At 37.5% G+C, this 25,154-nt stretch overlaps 1 protein-coding gene, 1 long non-coding RNA gene and 1 other non-coding gene across 3 annotated transcripts; all 3 read left to right on the top strand.

Moving 5' to 3' along the window:
- Positions 1 to 2,321: 2,321 nt before the first annotated feature.
- Positions 2,322 to 5,589, top strand: sox7 (SRY-box 7). Its single transcript, XM_005800220.2, has 2 exons — positions 2,322 to 2,797; positions 3,787 to 5,589. Exons 1-2 carry the CDS (start codon positions 2,575 to 2,577, stop codon positions 4,776 to 4,778), a joined length of 1,215 nt encoding a protein of 404 aa, XP_005800277.1. The 5' UTR covers positions 2,322 to 2,574; the 3' UTR covers positions 4,779 to 5,589.
- A 9,119-nt stretch (positions 5,590 to 14,708) lies between these two features.
- Positions 14,709 to 14,791, top strand: trnal-cag. Its single transcript has one exon. It is a non-coding gene; the product is annotated as a tRNA-Leu (tRNA).
- Positions 14,792 to 22,060: 7,269 nt separating this feature from the next.
- On the top strand, positions 22,061 to 24,521 carry LOC102234239. Its single transcript, XR_002753996.1, has 3 exons — positions 22,061 to 22,182; positions 23,114 to 23,164; positions 24,132 to 24,521. It is a non-coding gene; the product is annotated as an uncharacterized LOC102234239 (long non-coding RNA).
- The last annotated feature ends 633 nt before the right edge of the window (positions 24,522 to 25,154 follow it).

Below are 25,154 nucleotides of genomic sequence, written 5' to 3'. Positions count from 1 at the left end.
AAAGACGCTGTTTTGGGTCTGACACTTCAGTCATTTTAACAGATATGCACTTCCCTTTTTGACTCAGTGACACATCTGGGCAGAGATTGTAACATTACTTCATTTAAGATGGGAGAGCAGCATTGGTCTTGTTTCAGGTTTGGTCGTCTTAAAGTTCTTTATTTACATACAAAAATGATATCCGCCAGAGTTTTAATCAGACAAATTTAGTGTACAAAGTAAAAGAAACTGTTCGCACAGCCATTTTTAGATTAACTAAATCGTTGAACACACCATGACGGGAGTTTCCAGGACACGGCCTATTATGAGGAACTGGTGAGCCAAACTAAAGTGGACTTTTAGGCAACATTGGAGCTCAATCAAGTCATGTGGCCCATGAGTTAAAGAATAAAGTAAAAAGGTGAAATTTCACCCTGAATTGCTCCTCATAACTAAAGCAAAGTGTAGACATGATAAGAAATACTGTGTATTCATTTGCACATATGAGGATTTTGTAAACTAGCCTGATGAATAACAGTAGATTCATATTAAAAATGGACATCATGAACATTTTTTTAATTTAATAATGGCATCTGACCTATTTTAATGAAAAATAAAATAAGGTGAATAATCATCATCTGTCTCAGTCCAAATCAGGGGCAGATGGGCTTAGTACCCTAGAAAGTAAAAAACAAATGAACTTCTATGGCCAACGTTTATTTTATCTAAATTATAAAATCCAGCTTTCTAGCTGACATGAGCAGCCGAGCAGAGATGAAAAGTCAAATTTCAAATTGCATTTGTTGCTTGGTGTTTTTAAGACCTTATTATATTAAAAAGAACTTTGTCATTTCGTAAAGGTCTTAAAAAACGTTTAAAACATTTTATTATATCTCTTCATATTATATATTTTCTGAGCAAACTTGTGTTATTTTACAATTTTAAAAAAAGAAAATCTATTTCCAATAATTTATTTCTATTACAGCATATAGAGATAACCTTTGTTGTCAGTGTAGTTGAGATGCCTCAACTGCCCAGCAATAATGGGTAAAACTTAGAGGCATTTGTCATTTCAGGACTCCCTGTCTCTGAGTTTGTAATTTAGCATTTAAAACACAAAAGCATTTTATCTCACATTAGCTGTCTAATGGGAAAGTTTAGTTTATACCTAAACTCACCATAACTTCACTCTCTGACTTTCACTGGTAACACAGCAGTATAGTCCAAGTCAGAACAGGGAGAGGAAGTGTGGCCCTATATATCACTGATGTGCCTGCATCGGGTCCAATCTGTGGCTTCAGGTGCCATATCCTTTTCCTGTGGGGGGTAAACTAAAAACTGACAGCTTACTTTGACAAGTAAGAAGCAGCACGACTCCCTACAAGACACGGATTTCAACCTGAGCTGCATGTTAACTTTAACATGTCTTTGTAATCTGTGGTCAGGTTTCTCTCATCTCCAAAGATATTACCGATACGATAATTTGTGACCTGATGTTGGTGGCTGTGTTTTGAGCAATGAGAGCGAGTGTGTGTGGGAGTGTGAGCTCCTAAACCTCTGCAGGCTGAGAGTATCCTGTCAACAGGAACTCCTGGATTTGATATGCACCCACTGTTGGCTACAGAAGGAAACTGATTAGTCTGTGTGCGCTCAGTGGTTTTATTCATTTGCTCAGCCAGAAATGTGGCTCAGAATGACCATCACAGGGAGAGGAAAATTATTTTGAATCTTTAATGTTAATTGCTTAACATTAAACAGGTTAACATTTACAGGTTATAATCCTGTAAAAATGAGAAGAACGTCACATTTTATGTACTTTGTTTTTGCATCTCTTTTTGCACACTAAAAAAAAAAAAAAAAAAAAGAACCTAAAAAACCTGACGCCTAAAGTGCAATGGAAATCTCAAAATGTCACTTAACAACTGAAGTTTTCTGAAAGATGAGAAGACTGCAAAACAGGTTTGTCAAGATGGTCATGCAAGGTGTTCCACAAAGACCAGAAAAGATAAAGTTCCAAAAATAAATAGCTAAAACAAAAAATATATGTATTTTCTGAGTTCAACGTGAATTCAACAACTTTTTTAAACTACGAAGCTTGAAATAAGCTTGTGAATCTAATGTTATGAGTTCTTCTATTAGTTTAATTAATATTTGTGTTAATGACAAGAGTTGTTGTGTTGTCAGGCTAGTTTAAGGAGTTACTTGTGTTGAAATGTTGCATCCTATCCCTTCCCTTCCACTGGGTTTAACTTGCAATCAAGGAGGAGTCGAGAGTCCTGCGGGATTTCTCCTGGAACCTGCTCCTCAAATATAAAGCCTTCCCCCATCCACCAGGAAAGACAGAATCATAACCCACATGGAGGAGCAGCTGTAATTGCGCATCTGTGCGTTCTCCTGAAATCTGTTCAGGCATTCAGGTTGAGCTAGAGCTTAAAGCAACACAGGAATTTAATTAGAAAAGTCAGTTTTTTTTTTCTTGTCTTTTTGTAGTTTTTCACAGCTTTAAGTCAGGCGACAGGCAGACAGAAAGCGCACAACTTCGTTAAGAGTCTCAGACGCGCTTCTTAAGTTTGGAGAGGAGAGAGCGCGCTTCAGATGGCTGCTCTCATCAGCGCGTACTTCGAGTCCTTCGATTGTCCTCCGGGAGACGGAGATGTCCCTGACGCGCATGTCTCGCACAGGACCCCCGTGGACAAGACGCCGGAGCCGCGGATCAGGCGGCCCATGAACGCGTTCATGGTCTGGGCCAAAGACGAGCGCAAACGCCTGGCGATTCAAAACCCAGACCTCCACAATGCAGAACTCAGCAAAATGTTGGGTAAGAAACAGTTATTATTATTATTATTATTATTATTATTATTATTATTATTATTATTATTATTATTATTATTATTATTATTATTATTATTATATATTTGACCTTCCTTTCTCTTGAGGCCTGTGTTGCTTTACAAAAGTTTTTTTTTTCTGTCTCAACGCGACAAAAGTAGCAAATCAAAATAACTAAATAACTAATTATAACACGAGTTGTAAATTGCCTGTCATAGCAAAGTAATGCGTAAAAGCAAACTATTCCCAAGTTAAATTCACCTCGAATTCACATCCCTGTAATTCAAATTAATGTTTAAAAAGTCGGATAATAATCAGACACTTGTTTTGCTAGGTAAACTGGCACAGTGCGAAATGGTAAACTGCAAATTTGGCACTTCTAGCACAAATCAAAATCCAGAACATTATTATTAATTGACTTCTAATTAATTCAATTTTTTTTTACGTTTTTAAATTTAATTTTGTCAAATTGATTCTTCTATTTTAAAATGTGTGAAGAATATTTATTTGTAAATCTGCCATTTTCAGTTATGTTTTTTTTGTTTTGTTTTTAGCTAAAGCAACAACCAAGTAGTGTTTTATCACCAACTTTATTTTCTCTCATTTAATTTAAAAATACCCTTGCAAAGTATCTATTATTATACATTTTAAATGCATTTAGCTTTTCTTCACTATTCAACATAATTGCTAGTTGTAAAAATTTGTAGTTGTATTGTAAATGTAAAACCTAAATATCTTCGTAGAAGAATAAAATGTTTTAAGTAAGGTATGTAAAGTACATTAAAGTACATTAAAGTAAAGTACTTATGTTTCTACTCATTCATTGAAGTTATAGCAAATGTTGATTTAAAACTTTCTTAGTTATTTAAATTATTGTGCTTTGCTTTAAAAGAAAAGTTTTGCTTTATGCAATAATTAGACTGTTATCCAGACTTTAGTCCAAATAAAATTATTTCTTTTTGATCTTTTTAAATGCAGGAAAGTCGTGGAAGGCTCTGACTCCCCCACAGAAAAGGCCGTACGTGGAGGAAGCAGAGAGGCTCCGAGTGCAGCACATGCAGGACTATCCCAACTACAAGTATCGTCCCCGCAGGAAGAAACAGCTAAAACGCATCTGCAAGAGAGTGGACCCCAGTTTTCTCCTGAGTGGGCTGGCTCCTGACCACGTTTCCCTGCCTGAGCAGCGAGCCCTCAGTCACCCGCTGGACAAAGACGAGGGCAGCTCTAATGGAATCGGCGGCAGCTTCTCAAGCTCCAGCCCCGCTCTGCCCAGCGTGAGAACCTTCAGAGAGCCTGCTGGCTCCAGCAGCAGCTTTGACACCTACCCCTATGGCCTGCCCACACCTCCTGAGATGTCCCCCTTAGATGCCATGGACCACGAGCATATGCCCTCGACCTATTACTCAACGTCCGGTAGCTCTTCAGTCTCCTGCTCATCCACGGTCTCCTGTCCAGATGAACACCACCAGAGCCAGACGCATATGGGCAGCCCACCTCCTTACCACACTGACTACACGCAGACCCAGATCCACTGTGGGAGCACACACTTAGGTCATATTTCTCACATACCCCAAACTGGAGGCACCAGTGGACTGATCCCTGGCCCGCCCCTGTCCTACTACAGCTCCTCGTCTTTCCCGCCAATTCACCATGGGCACCACCAGGGTCACCTGGGTCAACTTTCCCCCCCACCAGAGACTCAGGGTCACCTGGAGACTTTGGACCAGCTTAGCCAAGCTGAGCTTTTGGGCGAGGTGGATCGTAATGAGTTTGACCAGTACCTGAACTCCACTGGAGGTGGTTTCCACCCTGAACAAGCCAGTGGCATGACTGTAACTGGACACATCCAGGTGTCATCGACTACCGCCACCTCCGCCTCAGTGTGTCCCAGCAGCACCACAGAAACTAGCCTAATTTCCGTGCTCGCAGATGCAACGGCGGCCTACTACAACAACTATGGCATCTCATAAGCCCACTGGTTCACTTACAGACATAAGACTGATTAAAAGCACAGACTGTAGAGACAGTTTCAAAGATGAATGACAATGTTGCAGTTTTTAGCATCTATGAGCAACTTCTTCCTGTCCTAAAAAACTGAACTGATTACTGAGCAATATGTTTGTCTGGAGCCGAGTGTGAACAACAAGCAGTCTGAGAAACATGAAGATACGGAGATGGACACCTCAGGGACACAGACACAGACTACTATAGAATGCCACCGACAGTTGCTAGGAAATTTCTAACTTTTAGTGCAACGATCTTAAAAGGCTTGTTTATTCACCAATTAATGTAGCTGCGGAGGCATGTACAGATGCTCTTTAGAAGCTAATTTAAGTCTGTTGATGTTTTTGTTGCATAATTGTAACGCTGTTATCTATACTTTTCCATTTTGAATGTTGCCTTTTGTTTTGTCACTCTCATCAGTTTGGGAGTCTTACCTCAATAGTTGTAATTGAAAATGGTTTTAGCTGAACATTTCTTATGCAATTCAATTAAGTGGTGTATAATGAAGAAAGGAAGGCATATTTTAACAACTTCTCTAGTAATATAGTCATATAGTCAACCTCTTCATTGAAAGATAATGGTAAATTTAAGTGTATGCTAATTTAGATTAATGGAAGATTATGAAGATTAGATTTTTATATGATGACAATACCACTAGAGAACAAACCTTGTTCATTGTTATTTAAAGAAAATACTGGAAATAACTGATATATACTGAGATGCTGCCACATAGATTGACTAGATGCCTAGAATAAAAAATAAAACAATTAAACATTATAGAGCGTCTACTTTTTTTGGGATCGTTTTGGGAGCTATTGTAAAGTCATCTACCCATGTTCAATACGGGCGTCACACCGTGTATCTTCTATTTTGGGTTCTTTTGAGGTTTAAGCGACACTCACTTGCTTTTTCCACCCTCTCCGTCATGTTTCCCATTGGCTCTCTTTTTCCTTCATATCATCCCGCTTCAGAGGATTACTGTAAAACAGACGCATTCATTGCCACCCACCTCCATCTCAGTCCTCCTTTTGTTTTTCTGGAGTCTTATTCTGGGTGTCGTTCTAACGCGCACCGATCCCCCCTTCCCAACCCATCGCCCCCACACCCACTTGCTCGCCCCATGGTGTATCTTGCTGATGCAGACCTTTTTTGTGATCTGTTCAAAACTAAATAAAAAAACAATATAGTGTTTTAAACCCTTCTAATTCCTCCGTTTTTCTTTTGCCTACTCCTACTCTTCTTGCCCTCTCTGCGTTCTCTTGAAATTGTTTCTGTGTCAATAAAAGGAATTTGGGGGGGCTTTTGACAAATCCTGGAGTCTGGCTTGCTCTTCCTGCATTTTTTTGGGAATGGTTGAGTCGTGCTTCTTGTAAAGAGGATGTGGCGGAGGAGCAGTGTTTCCTGACTGATAAGGGAAAAGCTTCTCTCCGTCAGGATGTTTGGGCCTGGCTAGGCCCTGCATTAAAAGAGCCAGATTAAGAGAAGGGAACCCGCTGTTCAGAAGGCGGGAGGAAGGACTACCGGGCTGATTAACATCTTTACCTACTCGTCTTCCACCGTTTTTCATTGCGAAGTTTGTGACAACATGGCCTTTTGCATATTTAACACAAGCACATAGACACTTGTACTAAATCTGGCCTTTTTAGGGACAATATCCAACCCAGATTTCATAGCTTTGACACTTTGCTGCGAATGTGATCATACTGTGTGGAGTGACAACATTCATCATGTAGCAGTGTTTGCAGTTGGCTAGTGCTCTCATTTCTGTAAGGTTAGACCATTACCCTGCGTACCTCAGAGGGTTTTAAACTCTGCCGTGGGTCAGTTTGAGTGTCGTCAAATTCTGAATATGAGATTCAGGCAGAGACAGCCACAGGCATTTGTGTTTGTAAAAAAGCGGTTTTTGACAAGCATCGGGCCCAAGAGCTGTCATTGTGTTAGCTAGGGGGTTGCAGTAGACTCCCTTGATGAAGAAAAAGTCCAATATCACAACAATCACAATCACATAACCTGAGGGTAGGACATGGTAACCCGGACAAGGACAAAAACTTAAGCATCAACTCTCCATCATCACATCAGATTCAGATTTAATTATAAGGTGCATTGATTAAGGATTAAAAGAAAGGGAAAACTAACTTCCTTTATCACTTTCTATTTCAGTGAGTTGAAGTAAACAAAAAAGACAAGCTATTTTATTAAAATATTTACCATATTTCAAATTATTGCAATTTACTTAAACAGTACTGTTTTTAATTTAAAAATCATTATTATTATTATTATTATTATTATTATTTGTTGTCATCATCATCTGGTCTTTTAATACAGATCAAATAGTGATAAGAAAGTTTAAGAAATAAAAACAGTGATTCATATTTACTTACTCATTCAGAAGTTTAAACACCAACTTACATGAGTGGACTTAATAAAATAAAACATAAAAATATTAACTTTTGGAATATTAGTTACTTTATAATGCCCCACATATTGAGACATTTGGAATCAAACTACTAGCTCAGTGTATGATCAGCCTAATTGCTCGAGCCAAAGATCATCAAAACACGTCTTCAGTGAGATTCCCAGGAGAGTTATATGGGCCTGTTTCAGGGCAATTTGTTCATCTTGAGAATATTACACTTTCGGGAAGTGAGGGCAAAACACTCAACTTGTCAAGCTCCGTTTTTTCCTAATTCAAAGTTGACTCATTGTCATATCAACCTGTAGACGGAGCTGGAAGCTGAAAGCCAGAGTCTGGTTTTAGTGCTGCTTCAGCAGCTATAAATCAGCAAGAATACAAGGAGAGAGTAACGTGACAACAAGTAGTAGCACGACACTTCAGTGAACTGCAGAAACGTTAAAACTTTATACACACCGGCTCAACTAGGAATTATTGCCATAGTCCCCGTTCCCCCATTACAATCACTACTAATTTGACAAATTGAATTCTTCACACATTTACAGATGATAGGGTTTACAATATTTGTGATTATGAGGATATAGGCTGAACAAACAAAAGAGGCTCTTCTTGTTATTTCTCTCTAATTGCTGCTTGGCTCAGCTCCATTCTCAGGTCAAGCCTGTGGAATGAGTCTGTCAGGTAGTCTGTTATGTTTCCTATTTCCTCCTCTGCCGTCATGTCACTTCCCTGGGCAAACAAACAAGACTGCTGGTCTAACACAACGCCAACGGTTCAAGTAGTAGCTTAGCATATGTTTGAGTCCTGTGTGTGTGTGTGTGTGTGTGTGTGTGTGCGTGTGTGTGTGTGTGTGTGTGTGTGTGTGTGTGTGCGTGTGTGTGTGTGTGTGTGTGCGGGGGTGGGCGTGTGTGTGTGTACACGACCTGCAGCCACCACATCTGTGTAACGTATTAGCCATGTTGATGGGACAGAAGTGAGCGCTGACCACTGATCTTGTTCTCAGGAGGGACAGAGGAGGCTCACTGTCTGGTTGATGCAGAGTCCATTGTGTAGCCAGGGAGGGAGCGTCCAGTCACATCTTATTTGGAAGCAGGCTATTCCAACTATGTGACGTTCTTAACGTAATAACTATAGGTCAAGAGGAAGTAGCTGATTCGAACTACGTGACTAAGGCATACGGCACTGATGGAGGCAGAGACTCCCCAAAAATAAATTTGGCCTGGTGTTTGAGTGATGTAACTTACAGCCTGTTCTTCTACCGGGGGAGGCATAATGTATTTTATTTTGATTTGATGTGCAAATAGAAGTGCATAATTGTGAAGCAAAAAAAAAAAAAAAAAATTAGATTCAGGCCATTTTACTATAAATTTATCCGACCATCTGTCGATCCATATCCATCCACCCAACCATCCAACTGATTAATCTGATTAATCTGATCAGACTAATAGAGTTCAGTTGTGTTTAATTTAATCTCAGTGGAAATGAATGCTTTCTGTGAAGTCTGAGGAACATCAAGGATTGCGTGTGGCTGCAAAATAGCTCTGTGTCACCCTGAAAACCACATTCTCAATATAAAACATTATGATCACAGTATCATGCTGTTGAATTCTTTACTTTCAGGAGGGGCAGGGAAGATTTTCATAGTTGATGGAAAGATGAATGGAGTTAAATATCACATAATTGAAGAAGACTGCAAAATATCAAGAAGTTCATCTTACAGCAGAAGAACAATCACTGATGTCCAGGCAGAGCTGCAACAGAATGGATATTATGAAAACATGACATTGCGAAGCTGATGTAAAAATAATACTGATTACAATTAACCCATGATTTCCTCTCCACATGTTTTTCCCCGCTCCCCAGGCTTTCTGATCTTGGTGTCTAAGATATTTATCAGTTATTTGTATAAAGGACAGTGAAAGTCCTTCCAAAAGGTCAGATATTGGAATGCACAATTTAAAATCGTGGTGCCTGAAATATTCTAGTCTACCAATAGTAGCGACCATGAAGTCCTTTGTTATTGTTGTACAGACTGACATTGTAAAAATGTTGGGTATTCAGTTTAGGTAACATTGTATTCAAGTTAAAATAGCTTCTTCAAAGTCCAGAGGACTGGAGCAATAGTCCTCAAAACCTGTAGCAATAGTTAAAAGTTCACACACTCTCCAGCCAATCTGACTAAGCATAAGATATTTCACAACGACATAAATAGGCAAAAAATTCACTTGTTAGATGCGTAAAACTTCAAGTTGCTTTTGAGGGAATTATCAAAACAAAGCCATTTTGCACGCTAATCACGCTAAGTGCAGTGAACTTTGCACCAAATTAAACTACCCGGATAAACACCCTTCTATGTCTGCAAACACTAAATGCTGTTGGAGAGCATTTCCAGTAGGAGTGTGTTACAGCAGCATAATAACCTGTTTACAATTTGTACTTGGCCCTAAATGTGGCCAAAGGAGGAAAAGAAGGAAATCGCACACAGAGAAACACATTTCACAGCAAAGGGATTATGGGTGCAGCTATTCTTCATCTCATTGTGGCTCCAAACCAGGCGGAGTGTTTGGTGGCAGGCGCGTTAGTTGCCGGACGAAGAATGGACCAGACTCGTCGAGGGACAGGTGCCATGTGGCAGCGGATGTGCAGGGGACGCAGATGGGGACCCCTGGAAAACTTGGGGGACGGTGCAAGCGGCCAAGGGCCTCCCACCCCAACCTGTGCTGCGAATGCGGCAGCCGAACGAGATGCGGCACCTGTTCTGAGCAGATACAAGCGAGCAGCGAAAGCACAGAGCGAGGCCAGCACATGGCTGCCAATCCAGGAGAAGTAGAAGGCTAGATTTCTATTTAGCATTAAAGCTTTAGATGCAATTGGCAGAATGGCAGAAACACGCGCTGAGAAATGTACTTTAGCAGCTTTTAAACTGCTTTAAACCACACAACCTTTGTTGATGCATGTGTGCTGCATAGAAAAGTGCAGAACATGCCCCATTTGCACAGCCTGGCCTGCATTGCTCTCTCTCCACAGCATGTTGCGTTGGTCTATCGTGCGCATGCTGCAGCACTATGTGGTTGTTTTTGCGAGCTGCACATTCTCCCTGGGGCGGTGTAACTCTTCACCTCAATGTAGAGGAGGATGTTCCTATTGTGCTTCCTAATTGCAATGTGGTTGTTCCATTTAAGAGATAGCACATCCTTATGTGTTCCACGTGTGATCTCGGAGTGTGGGAATATTTGGAAGAGACATTCCGATACATGTTTTAATATGATTGCCAGCACATTTTATGAAGCAAAGCGTTCTTTATAGAACAGTCTGACTAAGAGTAAAATTGTAAAGGACAGTTAAATTATTCGTATTTGGGTCATACTTTTAGAAGCTGTGAGTTAATTACGTGTTCAGTTATGAAAATACAAGTACGTGGCTAAGCATTAAAGGAATTTGTAAAATTTTGTTTATAATCTTAAGTCAGATTTTCAAGGTCAGCCTCCCATCTTTTGCACTGCAATGTGGCCACATAAGTCACACCGGCTCAGGGCTCGCAGGCGGAGTTTACACAGCACGCATCCTGAAAAGCAGACGGTGTAATGATTTAGATGAGTGATGGTATAAGTTCAGCAGTGTGAGAGAGAGCCCCTTTTAACAGCTACTGTAGAGGATAGACAAAGCAAAGCAGTAGGCCACCTGATGACAGCTCGAGACATTGTGCCTCTAGTGTTTCAGCAAATATGATTCATAAAATAACTAGTTCCCTTGCAGCCGAGCCAAATATGCTTAGATTGGCCGAGTACCTTCACTCATTACTGCACACACATGATTAAATAATTTTTATGTTCATTTTTTTAAAGGTGAAAGTATTTTTGTTTCAGATTCCGATTTGGAAAATATTATATAACAGTATGAAAATAGAATGAGGACATTAGTCAGAGCCACTGAAATGCAGAAAAATGTCTCCTGTGACTTTTGCACTATTGCATAAATAAATTGCAATAACTCATTTAGAACTGAGTGGGAAATTATTTTACATAATATATAATATGATCTTTTGAGTATGCATTGAATTATAGCTAACCTATAACCTCTCTGTTACTTGTACTTGTACTTTAATTTTTTTGTTTGTTTGTTTCTTAGTGCTATGAACAGCTTAATTACTGTCAGATTGATAAGATATGGTAAAATGTACAATAAAACAAAACATTTTAATGAATCATAATTGCATATTCCCATGTTTAGCTTTATTTAGAAAAATGGTCTCTCCCTTTTGTCATTTTTGTTTATTTTGTGTTGCACCTAGTTTTAAACTGTGGTATCCATTGTGTCAGTAAAAAGTTAACCATAATTAAAGACTGATTAATTTATTTTACAAAAAATATAACTATTGTTCATAAATGTATGGCAAAGAAAAGTGAGTATTTTGCTCCAAGATTATGCACAGAATTGCAAGAAAACTATCTTCTTATATTCCTCTAAACAAATGTTTTTGTTTTAATCTAACAGTTTTAGCATTTTATGTAAATACTTACTAAATTAAGTAGATCATAAAATAATTTATCACATCATTCATATGATCATATCATTAAATCAATGATCAGACATACAGTATATGACATATATCAGACATATACTTGCTATTTCTATCAAGTGTGTGAAACCTAAAATGTGTATTTATTAGGATTTCATTTATTTCACAAATTATTTCAAACATCTATGCAGGAGGTCAAATATAGTACTGAAATTCAGAATTTGGATGCATGGCACCTGAAATATAATATCCTAACAAGTAATATATCTAAATTGTCTTTTGCAACTGCAATACTGTAAACACTGATATTGCAATAATAACTGCAATTCACTAAATGGTACAAATTCAAACATGGATAAGTAATGCTCTCAAAAATAATTATCTTTAAAATTTGATTATTACTTTTCTTATTCCTTAGAAAAAGGCCACTAAACTTACAGTAATTTAATAACATGCATTCTGTCTTAGACCGCTCTGAATGGGAGAAAGAGGTATATATTGTTTGATCAGCCAGTCGGGATCGAAGGCCTGATGTTTGTCAATCCAAAATTATTTCATACGCATGTTTACAGTTTTTCATCCTTATAAAATCCACCTAATTTCAGAAATGTGGAATGAGTGTCTGTAAACCCTTTCAAAATGTCATCCTCCTTACCTGCATATGTTCTTAAAACAAGGTTCAAAGAGGCATCTGCAGTTCTACCAATTTAATTCAATTTCACTCAGAATTGTTCCTCCTCCTATTTACAAATATTTATTTAAATATTTTTAAATTTCCATAATGTCTTCATAATTACTCAGAGAACATTTTTCAGGAATTAAAAACTTGGCATGGGTGTAAACGGTTTAGGTTGAGCTTCATACATATTCATGGATATTTGAAAAAAGGAACCGTTATAACCCTAAAAGCATTTTAAAAGGATCCCTGGAATTTAATTCTACCTTACTCATGGTATAAGAATATCTGTGTAAGATGACTACTGAGTGATGCAAGTTCCTCCAGACATGAACAACAACCTACATTTACTGCTGGTTAATCACAGATAAAGTACGTCAGTTATGACACACAGCATTTCCCGTGCCTTGATCTGAGCTGTTTACGCTCAGGGGTTCTCCATAAGACTCCTCCTGGGTGACCTTGGCAACAGTCAACCCTGGCATCATTTCCATTTCCTGCCACCCATTTCTCCAATCTTACGTTTTAGCTCTAATATTTGGGATGTTGTGAATGTCTGAGTGTGGAGGAATCCCTTCCTGCTGGATGTTCGGCCCTGTTTCCTTAAAGACTCGACATCAAAAACGAGACGCATGGAAATGACTCACATGGCAGTCCCAAGAGTTCAGATTCTTCAGCTAAAGTACCATGTTGACAGGTTCAAAACAGGATATGGGCTAGATAGGTCTATGTTTATTACAGATGGCAGGGTACTTAAAGAGCAGTGATAGCTGAAAGCTTAGATAAGCCAAAGTCACGTATCCCTCAGGAGCTTTTGAAGCCTGGAATTACAAGTCACAGTTCAGATGTAAATTACAGTTTGATCATTTTTCACCAGGTTATTGAACCGATGTACGCTTAAATAACTGAATTTTTCAGCGCAACAACTGATATAATTGTTGTACCCAGAAAAATAGCTAATCAAAGAGATTGCTAAATTTTGCTCTACAAAATCTCATTGCATAATTCAGTGATACAGAATTGTCTTTGTGATTCTACAGTGCCTTTCAAGACTTTGAAAAAACACAATTTTTGCATGTGTTTTATTGAGATTTTTCAACAACAGCACAACATGAAGTACCACATAAATGTGGAAATGGAGAGTTACATTTTCCAAAAGGTTCATAATAAAAAAAATATACAATATGTGGCCTTCTCATTTGATCAGTTCCCTTCAGAAGTCACCGAACTGCTCAAAAAAGAGCCCACTAGTAATAAAAAAAATGCTATTTTCAACTATACTCAGTCTGAACTCACCATTCCTACAATAAAACATAGTGGCAGAAGCATCATGCTGGGGGGTTGGTCTTCTTCACTTAGGACAGGAAAGACACTATCCCTTTCTCAGAGACTACTTTGGAATGATAGATGGGTTGAAAATTTATCTCCAAATATGTTTAAATGTGGCTCTAAGTATTTTTACATTTTTAATATTTGTCTTTAAAATTATTTTTGAAAACGCAACTAGCCTTTTAATGTTATCAATACCTACCGTTTCACCAAAAGGTTAACTGGAACTGAAATTAAAGTAGAATAACATTAACGAACTTTGAAGAGAAATATTTGAAACAATACGAATGTAAACTACAAGTATAAGAAATTGGTCAGATGTGCTTATTTCTAGTGTAGACACTTATTAGCTCCTCTCTCTTGACAAGAAATTCTTGTAATGGTACTTGTGGTTCGTTAGAAACTGATTCAATATAACAAGTACAATATTGTTTCTAAAACACACACTGAATTAAAGCTGAGTTGCTGTTGTCAAAAAAGAAGGTATGCGACTTAATAATTATCATAAGTTGCTAAATATATTTAACAAGCCTTCTGTGTTCTTCTCATTTTAATAGTATGCAATAAACTCTTTTCTCACTTCACGTGTCCAGCACCTAGTGGGCATTAAAGGTATAGCATCCAGGAAAAGGAAATGACAAGACTACTCTGCTGCAACTAACAATTTCCCTTCACATGTTTCCGAGGAATCTTATTTGTGGATTCTTTTGCGAGACACAAATTTCGTCAAATCAGATATTGTCCAAGTTTTCAAACCTAGTAGCCTATCGATTTGTTTAGTTTTTTCATTTCTTATTTTAGCTTTAGGTACAGATCCTTGCAGGTGCTACAATTATTGCTGGAGTCATTTATACCATGAAGACGAATGCTTTCGTATACAGCCAAGCAAAACATGAAAAAAGGTCACAGCGACCACTTTATATACTTGATTATCCTTTGTCAACATTGTTGGGCAGCTTGTCAGGATGGCCGAGCGGTCTAAGGCGCTGCGTTCAGGTCGCAGTCTCCCCTGGAGGCGTGGGTTCGAATCCCACTTCTGACAACACAATTCTTTTCTTAATCAATGGTTTTTGATCACTTTGTACGTGTAGCTGCTTCATATATACACAGAAAATAAATTTATTTCATTGTCTCATAATACACTTAAGGATGTTTGACCTGTTTTTTTTTAGCTATTTGGGGGCAGCTATAGCTCAAGTAACATTTACCACATTTACTGCATTTTCAGTAGTAATTCAAAATTGTATTTAGTGTTCAATTTGGATTAAAAATTCTTAATGTGGTTTATTTTTAATTGCAATCATCTGAGTCATTTTCAATTTCATAAATTCAGTGGTAATTTTGCAGATTTTAGATGAACTATATTTTACACTGGGTGTAACAGAAAATGCAATGTGAACAATATCAAATATTGTGCATTAAATATGCTGAAATATGGTCATGGAACACAAACAAAGGGGATTAATAAATCCAACATGGACTGAGGCTCAACAGTGACTGGAAGGTAAAAAGGTGAGCTGAGCTAAAGCCTGTCTGGCCACACTGTCATAGATTGGATTGGTGTAGCTTTGTCACTGTAATTATTAAGCCCTTCAAAACAAATGAAATTGCCTTGGGATGTACTTTCATTTGATTACACATTCTTGGTCAAATTCAGAAGATGACATCTCTGTTATGATGTTTAATTTAATCTAATTACATAATATTACAATATCGGACTGATGATGCAAGAGTGGTGTGTTTGCCTTGCTGGGACTCTGACTTAATGTACAAGGAGTCTTGCTGCACAGCGGGCTGCTCCTTAATTAGCCCTGATATTTAAACTAGAACCAGGAGGAGGGATTGCTAAGCTGGGGAGTCACTGCCCACGTGTGAACTCCAGGGCTGATAAGCTTTGTGGCGTCCTGCTGTGACTGTGATCTGAAATGCTTCCACACATCGGAGGGCAGACAACTGTCAGCACGAAAGATTACTCAGCATATTGAAGTTCATTTTATAGGCTAATAGAAATTATTTTATTTAGTTGTTAATGGACTCAGACACTTTTTTTTTGATAAGTGTCAGGCTTGGGCTGCACAGTGGCGCAGTTGGTAGCACTGTTGCCTTGCAGCAAGAAGGTCCTGGGTTCGATTCCCGGCCCGGGTCTTTCTGCATGGAGTTTGCATGTTCTCCCTGTGCATGCGTGGGTTCTCTCCGGGTACTCCGGTCCCACAGTCCAAAAAAAACATGACTGTTAGGTTAATTGGTCTATCTAAATTCTCCCTAGAGATGAGTGTGTGTGTGAATGGTTGTTTGTCCTGTATGTCTTTGTGTTGCCCTGCGACAGACTGGCGACCTGTCCAGGGTGAACCCCGCCTCTTGCCCGGAACGTAGCTGGAGATAGGCACCAGCAACCCTCCCGACCCCATTAGGGACAAAGGGTGACCAGAAAATGGATGGATGGATGGATGGAAGTGTCAGAACAGTAGATATTTTTTCTATAAAGGCCTGACATCCAGTAAAAGTACAAGTCATGTTTGTCATAGTTAATTTGTTACATTCTGAGTTAACAGAAACTCATCAGTCATCTTATTGTAAAGAGTGACGGTGCCTTCCTCACAGCTAACACCATATCCTGCATTTCCTCTTGACTCAAAGGGACTAAAACGTGATGACTCAGCAGAGGGGGTCACTTTGTTTTTCCCAGGAAAACAAAGTGAATTAGAATTAACTCTGGGTGCACTAGTCAGAATTAACTGAGTTAAATCCCCCACCATTAACCAGTAATCTCCTTGGAAAACAACACAGATTGTATATACATTGGGTGGAGAATGGAGGCTTGTGTGATGAATCATTTCTCACAACAAGTGACATCATAAGCAACTGTTGACTGTAAGCAAGAGAAATATGTGACGTATTCTGCAGCATTTCCTTTCTCCTTGAAATGACTAACCAAAACTAAGTGTTTCCACTTTTAATATGACTCATTGTGCTACTGAAAAACAATAACATCAGTTAGGAGAAAATATAACATTAAAAGTGATAACTTTAACTGGACACGCCATAAAATTGATACTTCACTGAAGCGTCTTTTAATTTAAGAATTTAATCTTCTTGAGTTCACAAATGCAGTCAATTTCTACGGAAGAGGATTAGGGCCACTGAAAAAAAAAAAATTATGGCCCAGAAAAAAAATAAATCTCTGAATTCTGATGTAAAACAAACAAAAAAAAATTTCAGTGTCCCGAAAAAAAAAAAAAAAAAAATTCAGTGTCCCGAAAAAAAAAAAAAAAATTCAATGTCCCGGAAAAAAAAAAAAATTCAGTGTCCCGAAAAAAAAAAAAAAAAAAAAAATTCAGAAACCACAATTCTGACAGATGGGCGCCAGCAAGCAACCAGCTTCAGAACCACAGACAGACGCGAGTTGTGGCGGACAGCTGACGTTTTGGAGAAAGATGTCTGATTTAAGTCACTTTTTACGTGCCAGAGTCCCCGAAGCCTCTATTGCACTAATGGAAGAACAAAAGGTGAGTAAATCAAATGAGATAGTTTGGTGTCTATAGCCCAACGGTTATGGCTAGTAGTTAGCATGTTTGTTAGCTCACGCGGTTATAGCAATAAGCTGATTTACAATGTTAAATCACACAGATGAATAAAGGATGTAACAGCTGGTGATTGCTGGAATTGTCCCGTATATGTTTGGTGCCTTTATTTTATTGTTCTGTTTGAATGTTTTACAATGAAACTAAGGTTAGCTGAATGTCAGCCACCTTCTAAATAAGATGCCCGCTGTGTTAAATTGTGTAACTTTTAGTTCAGTGGAGGACAGAAACTATAGTATAAAGTGACACAAACGTTTATATATGCAAATATTTAAAAGGAAAATGTATGACTTGCACCGATCTGCGGCTGGCTGTAGATCTGATCGTAGGATCTCTTCACCAACACCAACTAATGTGCATATCTGTGCTATTTTATCTTATGTATATCATATGTTTGTGTTACTGCGTTGGAAAAAGTTACATTATGAGAATCACAAAATCATTTTCTTGCAATGTGATGTGTCAGTTCAGGACTGAAATTACATCTCAATCCCTGAACTAAACTATCAGCACATTTATCGCACAGGTGTGGAAATGGTAGGCTTTGTTTAACTAAATCAAAGTTAATGTGATGTTTAATTTTTGTAATAAAAATGGAACTGTAACAATATTTCCTTGTGTGTTTTGATGCATGATACCTTTTACCTTAAACGGACTGTATATTTATGAATCTGTGTTTTTATACTTACATGCTAAAAAATCCAGTCCTTCCTTTTTTGGTAAAATAGAGGATTGAACATTTACTGCTGCTGTTATTGTAATTCTCCCCAAAACAGTAAATCGTTTTAAGCAGGGACCTAAGGGTTCAATCTAAAAGGTAACTTTAATGTTGATGTGCAGAGTAAATAATTGTCCTTTCTCATCTGTTTGTGTGCAGATTGACAGAAGAATTTGCAGAAGACTTGGGCTGTTTAGAAGAAAGAATCAGTCCGACCTTGAAGAAGTGCTGGCCTTTATCAAACAACAAATAATGACTAATGGACAAATGCAAGGTTATCGGTGGCTACATCTTCGTGCGGTTCAACATGGATTGTGGTGTCACAAGACACTGTGAGACATTTGATCAAATTGTTTGACCCAGAAGGTGTGGAACTGAGACGAGCACGACGGTTGAGAAGACGTCAGTACAATTGCAGAGGACCAAATGCACTCTGGCTACGATAAACTAAAACCTTATGGCATTGCTATCAGTGGCTGTATAGATGGTTTTAGCCGACATGTTTTATGGATGGAGGCTTATACCTCGAACAATGACCCCAAATTGATTGCAAGTTACTATTTGAAAACAGTTTCATGCGTCAACGGATGTCCAGAGAGGATACGTGCCGACAGAGGCACAGAAAACATTTGTATTGAACAAATGCAGATATTTCTGCGGCAAAACCACACAGACAGTTTTGCAGGGGACAAAAGTTTCCTTTACGGAAGTAGTACATCCAACCAGCGCATAGAAGGCTGGTGGTCGACCCTCGGCAAACAGAATGCACAGTTTTGGATGAACTTATTTCAAACCTTTCTGGATGATGGTCACTTTACAGGAGACTTTTTGGATAAAAGCCTCATCCAATTCTGCTTTCTTAATCTTATTCAGGTAGAAGTGTTCACTGGTTCACTGTAATGTTTTTGTTTTAAAAAGTATTAAAAGCAAATCTGTAAAAAGTATTAAAAGCAAATCTGCTGGTATGTTTACTAGAAATAATAAAAGCTCTTCTTCAAAGTATTTAGCCACCTTCAGTGCGCATAAAGATAATTTAAAAAGTGTTGCTGTTTATCTCGATCATGCCATTTGATCGTTTTTGCAATGTCTGATAGGTGCCCTCTAAACAGGACTTCCTGCACTGCATTTAATTAAAGACATATTGTGTGCAAGCAAACATAACATTTTCGACATCATTCTGCTAGAACATGAAAGTTTATTGCTGTCATAATTTTATTGTAGTGTTCTGATTTGACCTGACATTAGTCTTCAAGCTGTTACTGTGCTGATAAAAGTAAAACATACAGTTTTGTTGACATGTTTTCATTTCCCAATCCATAGTTTGTTTTGCTTTCACACTGTCATTTGAAGAAACAACGCTGATGCAAAGTTAATTATTGTTCTATGATAATCAGTTATGTACCAAATATCAATCCTTTTAAATGGGTATGCATTATGATTAATGAAAAATATAATTTTTTTTCAAACACAATGCTGTTATGTTAAACGAAAGATATTGACAATGTATGGTTGAGATGTGAACAAAATGGCAGTACAGCAAGAATTATGTCATAAATTGAACACATGAAAACCAGTTCTTTGTGAAATACAAATGAACTTCATTGTTTTGTTTACCAAGAGTTTACATAGTAGAGTTGATACCAGATATTTATGAGCAGTTGATTAATGTAAAAAAATATATATAATAAAAAAATAAATAATAATTAAAAAAGTCATGTGTAATTTTTTTCTCACTGTCTGACGTTATAAGACAAAACTTTCCTACTTTTTAAGGTTTTTTTGCTATTCCTTTGAGAGTGATCAGACAGGAAAGCCAGTAATGAAGCTACACAGCACAGGTCATCAGTCCGGGGCTTGAACCTGTGATGTCCACATTCAGGACTGAGGCCTCCATACATGGGTTGTGCTTTTCCACCGCACCACCCCAACGTTTCTTGTTCTAAGTTAGTTACAATTAGCAAAATTGTATTTTCTAAATTCCAAAAAACATAAGAACATTTTTAGAGCGTTTTTGTGACTTCCTTCAAATGCAACAGTTTATATATTTTTAGTAATTATCAGGGATAATTGTCTTTTAATGCATTTAGACTATAGCTTTTAGACCTGCTCAAATGGAAAATGAGCTTAATCAACATATTGAAAACCATACCAGGAAAGTATTGGGTAAAGTAACATTTTATTAGCAAAAAGTCAGATGTGGTTTCTGAATTTATTTTATTTTATTTTTTTTCTGGGACACAGAATTTTTTTTTTTTTTTTTTTTCCGGGACACTGAACTTTTTTTTTTTTTCTTTTGGACACTGAATTATTATTTTTTTTTTCGGGACTGAATTTTTTTTTTTTTTTTTTTTTACATGAAAATTCAGAGATTTTATTTTTTTTCTGGGCCATAATTTTTTTTTTTTCAGTGGCCCTAATCCTCTTCCGTAAATTTCAGATAAGCCAATTATTGATATCGTTCATCGTTAAGTTGATCTATGAGACAAAAAAAAAAATAGGCTTGACACAAAAATCACCAAAAGAACACCATACCCACAGTGACATAGCATCATGACAGCATTATGCTCTGGGCTTACTTTATGATGGAACTAGAGTGAATAAAATCATGAATAGTCCCCAAACTAAAATAATGCTGATTATAAGAACTTTTACTTTTCAGCATCACTGTCAGTCCAAACATGCATCCAGATCAGTAAGAGAAAGGCTTCTGCAGAAGAACATTTCAGAATAGCCAAATATCAGAAATTAATCAAACAAAATATCTGTGAGGTCACATGAAAAGAGTTATGGGGAAGATATTGTCAAAATCTTATAGATTTTGGGGGACATTTTGCAAGACTGGACCAATATTATCAAGTCAATATGTGTCATGGTGATAGACTCCTAAAGGTAAAGTACAGAAACTGAACCAATAGGTGTCTCGGCAAAGTTTTAGTTTGTATGTGCACAGCTCACAACCAGCTTGATGCAGCCTATTGTTTTTTATATTTTTTTCCTCTTCTTATAGATTTGTTTGTTAAGTTTTGACAGGTATATACACGAGTTGTGAAATAATTTATCATAGTTTCATACATCCCCCCAAAGCCCTGTTGTCATTTAAACAGGGCTATGTTGACATATTATATCCATGGATGTCCAGGGGAGACAGCTGAAATTCTTTCATTTAAAAAGCACAAGAAGGGAGCATCAAGAGAAACGAATCATTTGTCTTATTTTGCCTCCGATTTTTCCAATGAAGTGAGATTTCACCTAACCATATAGCGCTGCACGAGAAGGAATAAAATACCACATCAAAATCAATGGATAGCAATAGGCAATTTAAACAATGTGATGTGATCATAATTTTTTAAACAGCATATCAACAATTGCTCACTCTGTAAAGTAATAACCATTGTAGTTATATGATTCAATTTATTTAGTCATTCTGAAGTCTTGCTTATGTTTAGTTCACTGACAAATTACCCAAAAATAATAAACCGCTTCTTTGCTTCACTGAAGCAAATGATTTTCCATATAAATGTCTGAAAAAGCCTTAAAAACTGCCCTCTTTCCCCTGTAACGTCTTTTGCTTCTTGGTTGTATAGCCAATAAGAGCAGAACTGATATTTGAATACAATAATAGAATATAAAAGTTTATAATGAATGTTACAACACCCTAAGTGAAAATCATTTCAATATGACATAGACGGGGATTGTGAAAAAAGACATTTAGAGCATCCGGTATGCTGTTTTAAACGCATGTCAAAGCAGAAAACATTCATTTTTGTTTAAAAAAAAAACAACATAGATATTTGCTTAGTCATTATGTGTTAGTGAGCATCCATCTTGATCCCTAAGCAAATGTTTAACTGGCTTTATGCAATGGTAAGGTCCAAGTCATGTGTCCAAAGCCTCAGCAGATTTCAGTTCAATCTCAGAGTGATTAGCAAGGCTTTTCAGTCTATCCTTAGTGTCCCTTGCATCTGATTAGCAGGCAGGCCAACGTCTGCAGGAAAGCTTTTGGACTGGTTTGCAGATCAAATGCTTGCAACACTCCTGATGTTTCTTTAGGAACTTCCATCACACTTTCTACAGCTTTGGGACTATATTTCATTTTTGCCTTGTATAATTTACTGGATTATGGCTGTATGCAATGTAAGTATTCTTCTTATTAATATTCACCTTATTTTAGCTGAACTGCTCCATTGCTTTGATATTGCTATCAGTTTTTTTTTCTTTGCAGGATGGTAGTTTAATTTTGCTGGTTAGAAATTTTTCCAGACCTTTTGACCAACACAAGACCTAAGATATATAACCCATTAATCAAGGAGTCCACAGCCTTGTATATTATTAAGTAAAGACAAAGGAAACTTTTACATTATTAATTCAGCGAATAGAAGAAGGCACTTTATTAGTTTTGCAACAGATAATTTACAAAAAAAATGTACTCTGCTCTTTTGTTTCTACCACCATTAAGAAATATGTAGATTTTTACACATTTGAGGATTTGACTCCCATTAAATTCACAGACCAGGACAGTACTACCAAGGAATATTAATATTTATGTGGTATAGTTAATCCACTACTGTAGGTAATGATGCGGCATTGAAACATATGACAAAGAATATCCTGTGGACAAAAACAGGGCACATTTTATTTTTGATTTCTAAAATTCTGAATTAACAGAATAATAAGCCTTTTGTTCTAGATATATTTTAAATAAAATGCACGAGTTGCTTATAAATGTGAAAAATTCAAATAAAATGTTGAATGCATGATCTAAAGGCATTGTAGTAAATGACTTTTCCTGGCCATGTTTTTCCACAATGATTTTTTGCTATAATAAAGCGTTGCTAATAGAAAAAAAAAAAAGAGGTTGACAGACACAGCAGTTCTTTATGAATGTCAGTCAAGCTTAGCCTATTTTACCACTTCCAAAATTTCTTGATTTACATTTTATTGTAGACAAGAAGGCATTTCATTTCTTCAGAATTGTCCTCAACCCTCTAAGTACTGCCACAATAGGAATACATTGTGCTTAGTGATATTTTGACTATGGTTAGTAATCCCTGGATTTTTGTTGCAGGAGAATCTGGCAAACAGTCTATTTATGTCAGAGAAGGAGACAATCACCAAGGTAATGTCCACTTTCACTGCTTGTACAGACGTAAGCGTGTTATTTAAAGTCATTCGGAGGATTTATTTGCGGCTTTATAGCCATTATCCGTGCCTTCATTTACCGTTTGATCTCCGCACCAGTCAGTACAATCCCTATGTAAGAACCATGTCCTTTGGATCCTGCTTAAAATGGGAACGATAATTGTAGATTACGACTATTTTTATCTGTCAGCGCTGCAAGCCAAGCCATTAAGGAGTCTGCTGTGCTTGAAAATTAACCAAAGTAATCTGTGGAGTTTACTTTATGATGTCATTATCATCATAGTGTACTGGTCTGGTACATTTCTACTTTTCTGGTTTTCCACCCTCTATTTGGGAAGATTCTTAGTAGAGCAGTTGGCGATTTTTAACAAGAGCACCCAAAATGCTGCAAGTTTTCCCTCTCAATAGTCTTTGAAAACTTACAATTGTATCAAAGTGATCCAGAAATGATCCTCCTGCAAGAACATTTCCGTACAGACCAGATATTTGGAAAAAAGAAGATAAATAAAAAGAAAAGTTGTGGCAGACTGTTGTTAAACTTATGAGATTGGTCATGGTACAATTTAAATAAGGAGGCTGTGTTAGTTTTTTTTTTTAATATAAGTTAGACATAAAATGAGAAAATCATTTACAAATTTACATATTTGGACATACTTGATTGCACTTTCTGGGTGCTTAATTTCCAGGAAGATTGTTATATTCAAAATTAATTTTCAACACATCTACATCTGCATCTACACTGTTGCCATATTCTACCTCCTTGGCATAAAATTCTGTGTGTATTAGTATTTTAGCTGAAATAATTGTGCCCCAAAGGCTTTTACTATATTGTTACCTGCTGGTTTAGTTTTCAAATGTAACATTTTTAGTTAACATATCTCACCCCTTGCTGCCTTCGTAAGCATGTCTTCAAGTTTTTCATGACTTTCTCATCTTTCTTTTAGTGTTGGATTAAGGGGAGTCATGAAGAAAAGTTGCAGACTTCTCTAGGCTGCTTGTGAAAACCATGTCAAATATCCATCAGAGTTTATCCGACCACCTTCTCCTGCTCTTCTGACATCTCACGCCCAATCATCAACGTCGCGATACGCCAAAATGTCCCGTCGCAAGTGCAACTTCCACTGCTTCAATGCAGTTGGAGGAGAAGGCTCTCACAAGTCCTCTCACCCTTTAGATCATCACATCACCCGGCTACCAAAGATATCGCAGCATGGCATGGGGGCCTATCATGAATTAGATCAGGAATGCTGTCTTTGCTCCGCATGTCGACACGCGCACACGTTAGACGATGTAGAGAACCAGCTGTTGCCTTTCTACCACGCACACCCACCATATTATCATCATCTCCCACACCAGTATGTTCTTAGTGGGCCAAGCAGACATGAAGAGACTCACTCAGCCTATGACTGTCACCTACATCACCAAAATAATAAAAAGATTGTGCTGGTGAAAAACAGCGACCCTTCATTTAGGAAGACCATAATATTGCATCGTAGGGGTCTGCGCAGCTTTGGTCTGTTCTTGGAAGAGGTTTCTGAACTCATGCAGTACCACATCAGGAAGCTGTACACTCAAGAGGGCTGTAAGGTAAGATGAACTAGATAGGGTGACTCCAAGTTAGTTTTACTTTTGTTGTAGTTTTCTTTTACTTTAATTTATTGTTGAAAGTTTTTTCTTTTATTTAGTTTAGAAACAAATCAAATGATCATAGTTATGCTAGGAATATATTTTGCTTGCATTGTTTTGGTATCATGAAAATAACAGAAAAAAATATGTAATGTTAAAACCATGTTTATGAGAAAGACTGAAAACTAGAGTGAAGCTAAGAGCTGCAGTGACAGAATAAGCACAGATCCAAATCCAAACTGCAGGCTAATCAGATCCACAGGTTAAGGCATGAGTGACGCAAGTCAATCATTATAATCCTACGTAACTTTTTATATTTTAAGGCTTAGTGAATATGTCAA

This window comes from Xiphophorus maculatus, chromosome 15 (assembly GCF_002775205.1).
Source record: "Xiphophorus maculatus strain JP 163 A chromosome 15, X_maculatus-5.0-male, whole genome shotgun sequence".
Taxonomy (NCBI): domain Eukaryota; kingdom Metazoa; phylum Chordata; class Actinopteri; order Cyprinodontiformes; family Poeciliidae; genus Xiphophorus; species Xiphophorus maculatus.
Note: the sequence above shows the minus strand (reverse complement) of the source record. Positions and strands in the feature narration are given on the sequence as shown.

Excerpts from the sequence above, each read along its gene's own strand:
- sox7 (XM_005800220.2), top strand. The coding sequence starts at position 2,575 with ATGGCTGCTCTCATCAGCGCGTACTTCGAGTCCTTCGATTGTCCTCCG. Across the intron at positions 2,798-3,786 it reads AGAACTCAGCAAAATGTTGG|GAAAGTCGTGGAAGGCTCTG; the intron begins GTAAGAAACAGT and ends TTTTAAATGCAG.